We start from the raw sequence: 15,361 nt of genomic DNA on the forward strand, positions 1-15,361 counted from the left end.
ATCAAATTTTATTAAATAATTCACTGTATTTAGATGGAGGAAGTGCATAATTGGAGATTTTAAACATGGTCCGACTATATGAGTTCTTCTGCATTTTGACTGCAGTAATGAAGAAGTTGAAGTAATAATCAGTATAACATAGTTTCATGTTCTGTACTATACGTAGTAAGCTAATAAAACATTGACAAGGTCAGTTTTTGCACTGAAATGTAATGAAATGATTCACTTCATGACAATATAAACAAACATGCTCAAACAAATATGCACAATCCAAATCAAACATTTTTAATATAACAAAGACATTCAGTCATGTTAAGTTAGCCATGGTAGTGTGTCCATTAAACTTCAGTGAACAACATACAGTTGTCTTTGCCACGTTGGAAGTGGACAAACAGGGCAATTGCAGAAAATATATATTATCAATATGAAATGTTTTTGGACAGTGTTGCAAAATGTGTTTATATTTCTGGTTAAAAGAGAGCAGTGAGGCAGGAGATAAGAGGTAAGACAGGCTGTTAAGCAAAGTGAGCATGAGACAGATTTGGCATGTAATGTTAAAGTCAAAATCAGCAACTTCATGCATGTTGTGAACTTTTCCACATACATAGCAGCTGAAAAGCAGACTGTGTGAACTCTAATGGTAGACATCGGGCTGTACACCAATCTTGTATTCAGCTTTAACATTAATAACATTTGAGAAACAAGGTGAATAAATCATTAGTCACAGATAGAACTGATGCTGTTGATTCATCAACTTCTGTGGACATGGAGGCTGTCAAAGTTTTTACTACAAAGGTGCATGTTTGCTTTTGACAAAAGTAGCATTACGCTCCAGTGTTACAGCCCTCCTTCCAGATGTCTGGTTCAGCTCGCTCATATCCACACCCGAATCTAAACTGGTCTCTCGACTCTCAACTGGCCTTCTTCTTCTCTGCTGCTCTGACACATTATAATGGATCTCAGCTGCAGGTTTGCCCTCCAGTGATACAAACCAGGCCCGAGGAGGCTGAGGTGAGGGGATTTTAGAAAGTTCTGCCAAGGCATGCACAGAGTGTCTGTTCCCCCTGATTTTATTTAATGTTCCTGGGACCGACACAGATTCTGGGAGGCCATATTGACTTCTGGATGTGTTGGACGTTGATGCCTGACAATCCTCTAAAATTCCAAGCTGGTCCTCAGTTTCTACTGCCTGGTTCTGGGTAGCAGAAGGACTTTTCGGCACAGTCTGGGTGAAGCTGTTTTTACTCTGCGGTTCTGTGGCACCACTGTTTGAAGTCCCTGCTCGAGGCAGAGTGGCCGACTTACTCCACTGGGGCTGCTCTAGTTGCTCTTCCAAATGGAAGAATGCTGGAGCGTGAAGAATGGCGACAGGTTGGTTGTAAAAGAACAAATTCTCTGTCAGAGATGCTGGAACTCTCATTTGATCTGCAGTCAAATCATTAGGTTCAGTGTTGAGGTCCAGCTCGGCACACTCAAGCGCAATGGCCACAGCATTGGGATTGGCAATTACATTTCCGTTATATATGGAAACAGCGGCATTGTGTCGGTTATCCCCTCTTTCTGTAAATGATTGGTTCAGTCCATCCTGTGAATGACAGGTGATACCTGAAGATACTTCAAAGACTTCATCGTCGCATGTGGAGGTGGTTTGGTCTTTTCTTGTCACTGGTAGGATCATCTTTGCATTAGTTTCACTTGGGGAATTTCTGTAGACAAGACAAAAGATTAGCCTCAGACAGTGCCAGGTCAATGAAATGCAGCACAAGAGTTGATTCATTTGTCAGAAAGCTCATCCTGCATAGACCACATGATTAGGCAGTGAGAACAGAGACATTATAAACACATTAATTTGAACAAATAATGCATTTGCTTTTGTAATCACTGATGCTTTGTGTAATTTTTAACTGCCTGATTATTGAAGTGGTATTTAAAATACTCCACTCCCCATAGCTTTGAAAACGGGCTTTGGAAAGTTTGTAGCTTGCTCAGAGGGCAGCTTCAGACCGATTCACCACAAAAAAATACAAAAAACTAAACTCCTCAAATCACTCCTGCAACAAATCCCTGAATACACTACTTCTAGTGAAGCTTCAGAGCTACGAGGAGCTGAAACTATGACACTCGTCACATGATATAGATCGTCATATTGCACAGCCCTACACAAAAGTTGTGTTATTAGCTTAATTAGGACCTATGCTATATATGATACGCAGATCAACAATGGAGAAAGGATTATGCTACAGGAGGAAGCTACAAACTTTTCAGAGCCACCGTTCAAGGCATGAGTATTTGATACTGAGAAGATTTTCAGTGGAATATTCCTTTAAGTAACTCATAAATAATGCTAAATAGGCATATATAGATATATAGAGATATAAGGTGAAACAAAACCAGAAACTCTATCTTTAATTGTTATTCTAAGCGTTATTCTGATCTACCATATGAACATCCCCACAGTTTATACATAGACTTGTGTGAAATTAAAACCTTGTTACCTGCAGTAATACAATAATCCAACCATAAGACAGATGACAATAAAAAGCACTCCTCCAAAGAGGACCATCAGTAAAGATGAGTGGCGTAAGATGAAATCAATGGGGACGGCAAGTTCAAAGAAACCTACAGCAGATAGATGGTCAGAAGAAGAAGAAGATGTTTGAGGAGTAAGGTAAAACATGTATGCATTCAACAAGGTCAGTTTTGTATTAAATCACTCAACTTAAGGAAATTACTGCACCCATCATATTCAACGGATTGCCTTTTTTCCTTCTTATACTCACTTGATATTTTTTTCCATTGGCTTTGTGCAATTGATTTTTTAACCTTCAGCCTGAGTGATCCCATTATATGGTAGTTTTACAAGACCAATGTTTCTTTCATTCATAAAATTGCATTTGTAAAATGTTTTTTGATTAACATAACATAGCTGTTTTAATGCTGACTACGTTAAGGATGCCACACAAACACAAAGACTGTATTGTATTTATGGGTGAACACTTGCCTCTGGTGGATGGCAAAGGTGCTGCAATCCAGTAGCCAAGGTGAGGAGCTGTAAATGTCCACCTGAGTTTTCCATCAACCGACATCACTGTCCCTAGTCCCTTTCTCATCCATCCACCTAGGTTTGACAAACAACAGAACAAAGAAAGAATTGTTGTGCATACTTCCTTCCAAAGTCAGGTCAATGTTAACGGTTTCTAAACTCATAAAATGCTTTATGATATCTCTTTGTATCTCTTGAAATTTTTCTAAACCCAAAATGAACAAAAATGCAGTTTTGAGAATAGGAATGAATCAGCTAAACTCATCTGTGATCAATTTAGACTTTAAATTGAAACATACACCATTGTAAGCAGATGTATGAGGCCTCATCTGTCTACACCCTTGTCACATAAAGAAATGCTAAAATTGACATAAATGATAGAATATTGTTACGTATAAAAGGGGGTTATGAGGCAGTCAAACAATAAACATTACATGGACAAATAAAACTGTACAAAAGTAGACTGAAATATGGAGAAAAATCTGAAAACCAGTTCTTTCTGATGCATAGTGGCCCTGTAATGAATCCTACCTCCATGACGCATATCACATTTTTTGTTGGGACTGTGTCAGACAAGAGTTCATTAATCTCAACTTGCAGGAGGGGACAGTTACTTGCCCACTGCTTATCATGCTGCCAGTATTTCCCTCTCAATATTGTCTCCATCTACTTAATAAAATATGACACAGGAACCAAAGATAGGGGCAGGAGGTACATGTCATAAGACTTTTAGTCACAAGACTATCAAGAAAGAATTAGCTAGTGCATGATGAACTAAACATGGCAGTTAGCCTCCTTATCAAGGCTGAACAGACAGGCCCTATAACAGCTTTCTGTCAGAGGCATCTGACTGACACAAGTTCATGACAATAATAAGACATGATGAGTGATTCGCCCAAAGCTCTGCATTTAAGTTAAAATCTGTCCTGCAGAGTCAAGACACACCTCCCTATGATTTTTTTTTTTTCACTGAACATTAACTATAATAATATGACTTGATGCTGATGGCTGTATATACAGTATTAAAAAAAAAGAAATGAACCACTGGGGTAAGAGTGCTGCCCAGGCCTTGGTCTCTTTTAATCTAATGGATGAAGTTTATTGTAAGTCAGAGAAAGTCAGTTAATAGTTAAACTCACAGGTCCTGACTGACTCATGATTCATGTTCGACTGTGATAAAGGCCAATGGCTATATGTAGTTTAACCCTTTACACCATGTGCAATGATCATTCACAGCCTTTTTGATTCATATTGTGTCCTTTTTAAGATGTCACACCATAGGTGATAAGGGCATTTCTAAATGGGTTGTGTTTGTTGTTTCATTATCATTCTTTTTTTCTTTTTTTTTCAAAGTTTTTGAAAGTTTCAACTAGAAACCATACAATCATCATCACTTCCTTTCCCGACTCTATAAAAAACATGGTAGTTAATTGCATGTATGATAATGATTTCCACTCACCAGTGGTCTGGTTATATAACCATGCTGGAATAATGTTTGAAGTCTGAAGTCCACAGTTGTCAGGAAGAGTGAGGCTGATCTGTATGGGCCCACTGACATTTAACTCTGTGTCTCTGAAGAAGAGTTGCACACTGACAGCCGCCACCGGACTCAATTCCACACTGACGTACCCTTGAAAAACAGGAGATTAATGCTTCAGAGAAGCCTAATGGTGTGTGCTCTGGGCAAATTAAATTCACACAGTTTTATCTTTTCATGAATTACATTTTCATATATAAACACCTCAGCCACATGGTACCTACCAGTGAAACTGAAAATGTAGTTTGCAAGACAATGTTTAGTTCTGTTTGGATAATCTGGTCAATGTGTTATGAATCATAAGACTCTAAAGCTTAAACCAGTTTATTATAGCAATTATGTGTAGAATGTGTAAATATACATACAGTATACTGTGCAAATTCTTTAGGCACTTTAGATGTTTAGATTCTTATCCATCACGCAATACCATCAGGGAAGTGTATGATCAGTCCCAGATTTATTCTGCAGCATGAAAACAACCGCAAACATACAGCCAGAGTCATAAAGAACTATCTTCAGCGACAAGAAGAAAAAGTAGTCCTGTATGGATGGCCCCTGATCTCAACATCATGGAGTCAGTCTGAGATTACATGAAGAGACAGAAGCAACTGAGACGCCTAAATCCACAGAAGAACTTTGGCAAATTCTCCAAGATGCAGGAACAACCAACCTGCCAAGTACCTTGAATTTTCAAATTTTGTTTGTAAAGAAATTAAACAATCCCAGTAGAAACTATTGCAGGCTGTGTGCTGCTTCCAGTCTATTCATCTGGTTCAGTGTGAATTTCTGTCCACAACAGACTTTTTTGTTCCAACCATCAGATGACACCAAAGAAAAAAACTTTTCAAATGCTACACAAAGTTAAAGCTGCATTAATTAAAATTTTAGACATTTACTAATGATCAGATGAATATCTGATATAAGTACTATCACTATCAATTGATCAATCACAGCTTCTGTTGTTATTACAGTCCTTGTGTTCACACAGGTCTGTAACTCCACCACGCCCACCATCTAGCAGAGTTTATAAAGTGGCATGATTCAAACAGTTGCCAGACAGACTATTCAGCCAACAATGGGTGATGCTGCAGCTGCCACCAGCCAGACGGAAACCTAAACAGTGCCAGTTAAATCAAAAAGACCGCATTTCTTTGCACAAAGAGAGCGGGAGAGAGAAAGCACTAAAACAAGGATAAACATAGGTTTGGCGTTTGGGAGATGGACAGCCTTAAAAGAGGCCAAAGGACTGAAACTAGATGCCGATGCGGCATCCTCTGCTTGTCCTTCCTCTCCCTCTGCTAGCTCCACCTCGCTGTCTTCCAGCTCCTCTCCCCTAGAAGGGATCCAGAGGCTGGAGGGAGCCTCACCGGCCTCCTTCAACTCTCGGTCACTACATAAACACAAACACAACACAGACTTTTTCTCTTGTTACTTGACATATTACTAAGTAAATGCTGTAGTGGTAATCTGTTTTCAGTTCACTTCGGGCTTGGCACTATTTGTTGTAACCAGGCATCAGTAGTTTGGAAGGCGTAGGCTTAGGAAACAGGACGGGAGGGCTGAGGAGTAAGGAGTGGCTTAAGCTGAGTTTGTTTTGTAGTCTCTCTTACCCTCTAGCCGCCGGAAAAAAGGTAGTCATGGTTGCTTTGAAGTGATTGTGTAGTTTCTTCTCTACATACAAAATCTAAATGATTTTACTAGTACTTTTATTCATAGAAACTAAGAACAAGAATGTGTAATGAAATACAGGTTCCAAACTTCAGACAGACTGTAGAATAGATTGTGCAATATCCACTTTGTGGGAAAAGTCTACTACTCACTGCAATAAATATACTATGACCCAATATTAATTACTCTGAAGGCAGCTGTCAGTATACACACACCTGATTTACTGCTCATGATGCCCAAAGTGTTGAGAAAGCTGTCCTCTGACGGCAGCTTGGGGATGGTCAGGTAGGCCTTAAAAGAGGAGATATCACTGCTGTCTGTCAGATTCAGCAGGCTCTTGGGAAACTGGACAACAGGCCGCAATGAAGCATCTACAAATAATGCAAAATGAGGTAAATAACAGCTCAAACATACAGTGTGTGTGTAAAATAAACATATTTCCCCTAAAGTGCAGCTATCTTTGTCTGACACAATCTGTTTTCTATATGAATGCAGGTGCTCCATACAGACAGTCAGAGAGATAAAAATCAATAGAGGAAGAAAGAAACAATTATTAACAATGTGTACAGTACCAGATATTTTGCCAGTGATGAGGACAGAATCTTCAAACAGCCAGATGTTCCCTTGATTCAGGCCAAGTAGTGACATGGTCACTGATGAAAATACTACAGCAATGATAAAACATGAAGGAGAAAGATGCAAAATTAGCTTTCAGTGCTTTATTTAAAAATTCTACTATTATTCCACTAGATGGCAGTGTTACATTATGTTTTGTCATGTTCCATAGAGAGGAGAAGTACGAGAATTCACATCCACAACAATAGCTCAACAATAGCTCAAGATTTAAGATTCAGTATATTATAATCAGCTCTAAATTCGGAGCTACTATTGGTGGCAGATGAGCTACAGAGTCAGAGGAAGACACACACTCCAGATGTGGGTTATAAAGTGATGCAAAATAGTTTTGCTTGGGTGCTGGTCACCTAATAAGGTGTAAAATGAAATGAGGTGGAGAAAGAATCACTGAAGTAGCCTGTATGAAGCACAATATTTTCAATGAAAGCATCCTGAAAATAAATGCTGCGATCTGGTCTTCTGAGCAGATTTATTATTTTACTTCCTTACTCTTTTTATAATGTATTTTAATGTTTTAACTTAAATTCTCTCTTCTTTTCTTCTTCAAATTGTTAAGCACTTTGAGCTGCATTTTGTGCATGAAATGTGCTTTAAAAATAAGTTTCTTCTTATTTTTGTGAATGTGGCAAACACTGTACATGTGACAACATGTGTCAAACAAACACAGGAAGTATAACCACACTGCATGCAGCTCACAGAAATTGTAGCTATACAAATAATTTCTATAAGCTATAAAATAATGTCAGTTAAACCCTAACTTACAGATCCAAAGAGCAAGTTTCCTTCACAAGAAGGGTTCAGATGAAGTCTAGCACTGTTGCCACTCAATTTAGAAAATACATTTCAAGACTTTAATGATGCAACTAACCCATTTTTGAAGAGTGATGTATCATGTTCAAAATCAATAAAGATATGTGATACAAAAAAAGCATTTCAGCAATAACAAGCTTCAGAACAGTCTATACTTGCTGACCTTGCCATAGTCATAGGAGCCGATGATGAATAAATAATGACACTGCCTGTCTTGTCTTTATTCATTTGATAAAGTTAATTAATTTTGGTGATTCACCTAAACAATGTCCATATTAAGCACATACTGTATACACATTAAATGGCCATCTTACTTGGTATTCTGCTGGTTTTACAAGGCAGCACTGTGTAAATGTAGCCATTCTTGCTGGCCACAACTGTGACAGGCAACCCAGTTTGGTAAGGTACGTGAAGAAAAACACCACCGTCCTCCCCAGTAAGAACTGTGTTGGTCCTGGTATAGTTGATGTAGACCTCCACCACTGCCTGGCTCACGTACTGACGACTCAGCATGTCAACAACCTGGACCTTCAGATTAAAGGGAGAACCTGGGGAAAAATAAAGACTGGGTTAAGATGAATGCGTGGTCAGAGCAAGGGACTCACCAATCTGATCCATCGGAGCCATATCAGAGCCAAATGGGTATCAGACCAATGTGATCCACCTTGAATATGATAATTTCTGTTCTACTCTGTTCATTTGCTAGGGAGTGATGTGTAAATTTACAGTTACTACTCATCAAAAATTGCACTTGCTTGACAATAAATGTATCTTAGTAAAGTAAAGGCAGTGGTAGGATTTTATCGTCAAACCAGAGGTGTTGCCAATGCAATTGGCAGGTAGCTAACATTACAAAAAATGGACTCAATGCAGTTTTTCAAAAAGTCAGTTTTCTGAGCTTTGTGTCAGCAAGTCATGCAGTATGCAAGGTCAATAAAGGGGAGCGGTTCAGAAAATGAAGACTGATGTTACATCTAATTAACAACAAACTTTTGGCAAGTGGGGTAAATAAAAAACACTACAGAGGAGCTACCTTGTTTATCTGTTTTGGTTTATGAGAAAAAATAAGAAAAAAAAGACAAGGTTTTCACAAGTACTCATTATCAGCCAATATCCTGAGTTTAGAGAAAAAAATCTCATCAGCACATTCCTAATCAAGACAATGGTACTGCTTTTAGAGCTAATTTTGTGCGTGTTCACACATCTAATCTACAAGGAATGGTCAAGACAACTATCGATATAATGCTAATGATACTACAACACCATACACATTCTCAAAAAATACACCTCTCTGACACACGTTCAACAAAATGTAACATTATAAGCACCACAAAATTAGTATGTGTTGCTGGCTGGATTACATCACAAAGTTTTTTTAAGGTGTTTCAGTTATTTGGCCAGCCTGTTTATGCAATACAGCCAAGAACTTAAATGTTTTAACAGAATGGAGGTGGCTGCAGTTCCAATTAACCCAGGTGGGGACACATTGACAACACAATGGGAAAACCAATTTGCAGAATCCCTCAAGGATATCAATCAGTTAATCCTGGCAGATTTTAAAGAGGTGGACACAAATACAAATGGTTAAGCTGGGCAATTAGTACAGCAAATCATGCATTCAAGACAACATTATGCTACATCAGCATGCAGACAGCTAAGAACAGTACAAATTTCCATGTGATTCTCTGGAGGGGAACCTACTCATTACATGATTTCTACCAGAGAATCTCATTTAAGACCTAATGATGATGTGACACCCTATCCACAAATCCAATTAGCCACTATCACACTGTGCACCAATACCCAATTGTAAGTTCATGACAACAAGACTTAATTTCTGAGAGGTATAGAATTGCATTACAATGAAGTAATGTTTAGTAATACATCACTATTTGCCCATATGAATAAATGTTGGACACGCACATCCCACCAAGAATCAATGCCTGACACAGGCAACTCATTAAAGCTGCATTAATCAATATTTTTTTATAGAAACAATTATATGAATCACTATGTATAATGTGGAAGGTGTTGCAAGGAGTGATGAACTTACAGAAGAATTATCACCCGACTCTGCAGTTCCCCTGGGCTCTCTGGAGTTCTTTTGCCTCATTTAGGTATTTTTTGGTTTTTAGACTACAAATTTACTTTGTTTTAGGGCGTTTTCAAACCTGTAGTTTGTTTGCTCTGGTCTGAATCAGTGGATGAGTTGGTAAATGTGGTCAGATGTGTCAGATGTGGTCAGGAGCAAGAATATAAACACAGGAAGAAGGTCCTCCGGTCAAATGCAACATTCTTTGTTGTGCTACATCCAGGTGCTAGCAACTGTTGATTTTGCTCAGCTGCATCCCAGTATGGAAAGGGTACCTAGCTGCAGGAGCCTTTTAGATAAAACTCACAGAGTATGCCTAGTTGTTGGGTCAGATCATGTTCCCACCACAAACGAATCACCCCAGAGTTCATTGGGACCACCTCATCTAAAGGATCTCTCTAAAGTTGTTTTAGTTCACACTGAGCACAATTACTGTGTTCAGATCTACCCCTATGAATCACACCAAGAGGGAAAACGAACCAGAGTCCGATTCAATGGGACTAAAAACTGCAGATCTGAAAACACCCTAGTCCTTGTCGGTCTTATCAAACCTGTTTCTAGCTGCAGCAGGCAGTTGTTTTGAGTAAAAAAGCTCTAATAAAGCGACTGTATACTACCTGCCAAGTACCAAACAGCAAACAGACAAAGTAGCAAAAGTTGGAGGTGACCAAACCAGTGCTAAAGGGAGAGTGAATGTTGTTATTTGTCAAGCAGATTGACACAGGACTCCAAATGAATGTTAATGTTGCTCTGTGTCTGCTGGATGTCTAAAAAGGCAACTGTGTGTTAACACATTCAACTTTTATATGGTGATAATATGTCAATGTTGTGTTTACAGCTTGTTCTGCTGCCCTCATATGGACAAAACTAATTTAATTTAGGTTTTAATTGTGAGATTTTGGAATTCGAGTTCAGCTTTCCAACCCCCCGCAATCAACTGGGTAAAAATGTGTCAATGTCTTGCTGTGAACAACCAATGACGGGTGTAGCTTTAGGTTAGAACAGCATATTTAAGAGAGAAATAAATCAAATGCATGATTCCACAGACCAGCTGGGAACATGTGAGCACAACCGCCCCATAATAAAGCATAATAAAGCCACTGAACAATGCTTCAAAGAGGCACCAAATGCACTGTGTACAGCTGCAAAACTCTGCTAGAATTTAGCAGCTCTAAGGTATCTTCCTTCACCTACTGATCTGGTATAAATACTCTCAACTGTAGTTAACTGTTCCTGTACAGAGTGGTCTGGGAAGTGAATTTCAGAAAACATCTCAGCAGATGCCTCATTATCAACTCTCCATAAGTGCAATATATCATAGTAATTTAGTGCTATAAGGCCATAAAAAGGTCCTTACTGCACTTTTTATTAGAAACTAAATGCTGCAACATCCTTATAGCAGCAATCTCACCAGTGATTATGTCATTTTTCTCCAGTGGAGACATTCTACACTGACAGAAGTAGTGGTTGAATTTGCAAGTGTGATTACTCATAATCCTGCTGCTAAAAGATCTGCCAAAGCTCTACTGAAAACTCATGAAGCCATGCCTCATGGTACCAGGTTCATACAACATTTCAGCAAGTGCCAAAGTCAGATCATCTCATATCAATACCCCTAACAATTCCCTTTGATCAGAGGCAGACACGTGCCTGGAGCTGCCAGGAATGCCTTTTAGCCACAGTGTGAAACAAACATCTTTGGCAGTGGTAGCAGCCTTGCTCAACCCACTGGGATACATACACCAGTGCAGATGGACAAGTGGATGCTTGTTTGGGAGAGGAAGTCTGTTCATGTGTGTTCTGCCACAGTGGCCAACACAACAGAAGGGGGTCACTATATCTGAAGTGGAGGTGTTTCATGCCAGATTACTATAATCTCCCCATTTGGCGAAATGAAGCACGCCACAAAGAGGTTTATGAAGTGGATTGAAATGGACCATCTGAGGCCACTGAGGCAGATGAGAAACAGATCCCATGTTGTGTGTGATATCGCTTGAATACTGTTATTATCACACACACGATAGCAAAAGAATGCATTTTCACTTAAGTGTTTACAAAAGCTCTCCATATCAATGTGTGCATATTTGACTTTTTAAAATATTTTTCATTTATAACATGAGGAAGATATTAATCCTGATCAAACTCAAATTTAAAAGCTCCTTGCCCTAGAAAGAGAAGTAATTATTAGAACAGCAACTTATAATTACTGAAAATACCACGTCTCTGGCTAAAATGCATTTAAATTTGCTTTTGCTGACACATCAAGCAAATGTAGCTTTTCATCATTATCATTTCACCAAAGACCACAATGTTGCTCTATGATCAAAGTAAACCATGCTTGCTGGGGGACAGCAAATAATACAGTCTGACATGGCAAACAGGATGGAACAGAAACATGGTGATCGGTCATTTCTGTGAGACCACCAGGCAGCACAAACAGATGGTCCAACAGCGACTTATCTCTGGTAACCCCACCCACCCACTCACCCTCCTTAACAGAGCCTTGGGCATGCTTGTTTGTGTGTGAGTGTGTGTTGGAATTAGGCCATACATTCCACCGATGGAGGAAAACACAAATGCACCCTTTGATATGTGGGCCAAATCTGTCTTAAGCACAGGTCAGCGATATCAAATTGAACTGAGATTTGAAACAAAGGATGCAAACAACCACTGGCCGTGCTGTCAGAACTATAATCCTCCCCAGGGCCAAACAATTAAATCTATTGCTTCTACCATGCTAAAGGGGAAACAATAGAGATGTTCATCTTAGAATGGGAGAATCGACCATATAGTTTAAGAGAGGAGGTGATTCTGTTCATTTCTATTTCCACATTTTCTCTTTTTATGTAGTAGAAGTGAAAAGTAGGCAGTCATTCCCCTTGAGAGTTCACTCTGCACTGAAAGGACAGGAAGGCTGAGACGCAGAGGAGGTTTGGCAGGACACAGCACAAGCGAGCACGGAGGGGGTGGGGGGATGGGGATGGTACGACATCATGCTTGGGTACATTTCCAAGTGTTTTAGTCGACAACACAGACCGGAGGATCATGTGATGACAAAATGGTAATGTACTCCTACAGCAGCATGAATTAGTCATGAATCAGTTGATAAGTGAACAGGGTCACAAATCCCCCTTTCAGCTGTTCTCCACTGCTCTGCTGTAAACAAGAAGACATGTCATGAAAAAGCATCTCTGTGAGAGAGTGAGACAGACACACAGGGCAGGAGAGCATATTTTCACTCTGTAAATTAAAACAGCTGGATACTTAATTTCTATTAAAGAAGAAGAATCTGCTGTGATATTAAAGGCCTTTTGTGCAGCCACATTGACAAGTAATGCTAGCATATTTTTCGTCTTCACGATCATGTTAAAATCTTTATATATATATGTCATAATATTGTGGATAATGCACATATACATTGACAAGAAGCTGCCTTGTTGGTTGTTATGCAGTAAACAGGGACAGATGGAGAAACCGTTACTCATGAGGCGACAACAGCAAGCTCTCTCATCACTTATTACTCATGATCAGGTCAGTAGATTTGTGTGCAAATCCTGATACAGATGGTCTGGGCCGGCTAAATCAGGACATCTTAGTCTAAAATCTGTTCCTGTCCTACACTCTGATGGCTGGAATGAAGAGAACTGTCAAAAATACAAATATTAATCTTTATTCTCAAGCTTCAATGTCAATATTTGACTTTTACAAAACTTAATAATAGCCTACTAACATTTTAAGTTTAAATATTAAACATCAAACACAATAATTTGGCTGATATGAAGTGCTGCTGAAGTTCTGTGATACAGTGTGAAGACTATACAAACCTGGCGAAGGATGGAGGACTTGCTGTTGGTGCTGAAAAGACTCTTGTTTCATGTTATCCCGGTTTGGAAAGTTCCCGTCATCGACATGCAGAGAGTGTCCGGTCGGAGTGAACTCTCCAGTCGCTTTGGCACTCTTGCATAAAATCAGCGCAGACAGCAGACAGATGAACAGGCGCATGACTTCACAGGAGATGCTGATCGGTGACCAGTGTGTCACTTTGAAAACCGAGTTTCACAGTTTCAAATTTCATCTACAACTTGAACTCGGTCATAGATGCGCACTCCATCCCCATCCTAACTACTGGTAGTGCACTCTCCAAACTGCGCAGGAAACTCCTCCCCTTTAAGCTACTTCGGGAGGCCCATAGATGCTCCATCCCTCTATCTATCTATCTATCTATCTATCTATCTATCTATCTATCTATCTATCTATCTGTCTATCTATCTATCTATCTATCTGTCTGTCTGTCCTTATTTATTTATTTATTCATTTTATTTATTATTTTATTTAGCAGTGGCATCACTGGTAGTACTACTGCACAAGTAGCCCATAGTTTTGTATATGCCAATGTATCTATCCACTATGTATCTATCATTATTTATGTATTTATTATTATTATTATGTTTATGTTTATGTTATTATTATGCTGTGGTTTCTGTAGTTTTTTTTTGCACATGATAATCTATCTATCTATCTATCTATCATTAATTTTAATTTTTTAACAGTGGCAGCATGAGTAGTAGTACTGCAGTAGTAGTCCATAGTTGTGTATATGGCAGTACTCTTGGTTTAGTATTTTAATGCATACACAATAAATAACATAATTATTTCATTATAAATTCCACGTTCAAAACAAGATTTTAAGATTCTAAAAATATTTTTAAAGGAAAGATAATAATGTCAAAATGTGAACAGTGTTCCTATAATCAAATGATTCTATTATAGCAGGCTGAATTACGATTTCCCATTGGATGGTGTGTAACATGCTGCACATCATTCCTGCAAAAACTTGAGAAAAATCACCTGCATCAACCAATTTCCACCACTAGATGGCGATAATGCAATACCAGTTGACCAACAGAAACACAAAACTTTCAGTATAGCCATCATTAATCACATTTTTTTTAACATACAGGCTGATAAGAACTTGTATTTAACCTCAAAGTCTGTCCTCAAGGACTATGACTTATACATTATACTGGTATGATGAGTAGTGGCAGCAATAGTGAAGGAAGTATTAGTGGTGGTGTCAGTAGAGTAGCTACAGCAGTGGGAGTCATAATAGCGGCTGTAGGAGGCAAAGTACTATAGTTGTAGAATCAGTGGCAGTAGCAGCAGTAATTGTATTTATATTAGTGCGGTCAGTAGTACTGGTAGTGATGGTTTTTTATAGGAATTCTATTGGTTCTATTGGTTTATTTAATTGTCATACATTTGTGGGACATTCCAGTCTAATCAAATGCATCCATTAAAAATTAATTCTGCCACAGGCCTCTTTTTTACTCCTCTCTTTTTACATGTTTTAATCAGCAACTCTCAGAATTTATCCAAACACGGTCTGCATGTCTGCATGCTAGTATAGAGCTCTCACCAATGGCCACTGAACTTTGGGGGAAACAACACATTTCCTTAGTTAGCCCCTTTTTTTTCTATTTATTGGTTTGTGGTGTACAAAATCATTAGAAAAACTGGTTGAATTTTGAATGGAGAATGGACAGATTCACAGTGTTGTAGCAGTGGGTCTTCACAG

General features: G+C 38.8%; 1 protein-coding gene across 1 annotated transcript; it reads right to left on the minus strand.

Annotated features, from left to right (window-relative positions):
- Positions 1–227: 227 nt before the first annotated feature.
- LOC121907116 (protein FAM171B-like) lies at positions 228–13,917 on the minus strand. Its single transcript, XM_042426494.1, has 8 exons — positions 13,611–13,917; positions 8,009–8,242; positions 6,821–6,913; positions 6,464–6,619; positions 4,503–4,673; positions 3,002–3,118; positions 2,496–2,619; positions 228–1,706 (listed from the first exon to the last, which is right to left on the minus strand). Exons 1-8 carry the CDS (start codon positions 13,786–13,788, stop codon positions 788–790), a joined length of 1,992 nt encoding a protein of 663 aa, XP_042282428.1. The 5' UTR covers positions 13,789–13,917; the 3' UTR covers positions 228–787.
- Positions 13,918–15,361: the final 1,444 nt, after the last annotated feature.

The sequence above is a fragment of the Thunnus maccoyii genome, chromosome 11 (assembly GCF_910596095.1).
Source record: "Thunnus maccoyii chromosome 11, fThuMac1.1, whole genome shotgun sequence".
Lineage (NCBI taxonomy): Eukaryota > Metazoa > Chordata > Actinopteri > Scombriformes > Scombridae > Thunnus > Thunnus maccoyii.

Coding starts and splice junctions, on each gene's coding strand:
- LOC121907116 (XM_042426494.1), bottom strand. CDS start 13,788: ATGCGCCTGTTCATCTGTCTGCTGTCTGCGCTGATTTTATGCAAGAGT. Junction 6,620..6,820: donor CATCACTGGCAAAATATCTG/GTACTGTACACA, acceptor CATTATTTGTAG/ATGCTTCATTGCGGCCTGTT. Junction 4,674..6,463: donor CATCATGAGCAGTAAATCAG/GTGTGTGTATAC, acceptor CTGTTTTTCAAG/GGTACGTCAGTGTGGAATTG.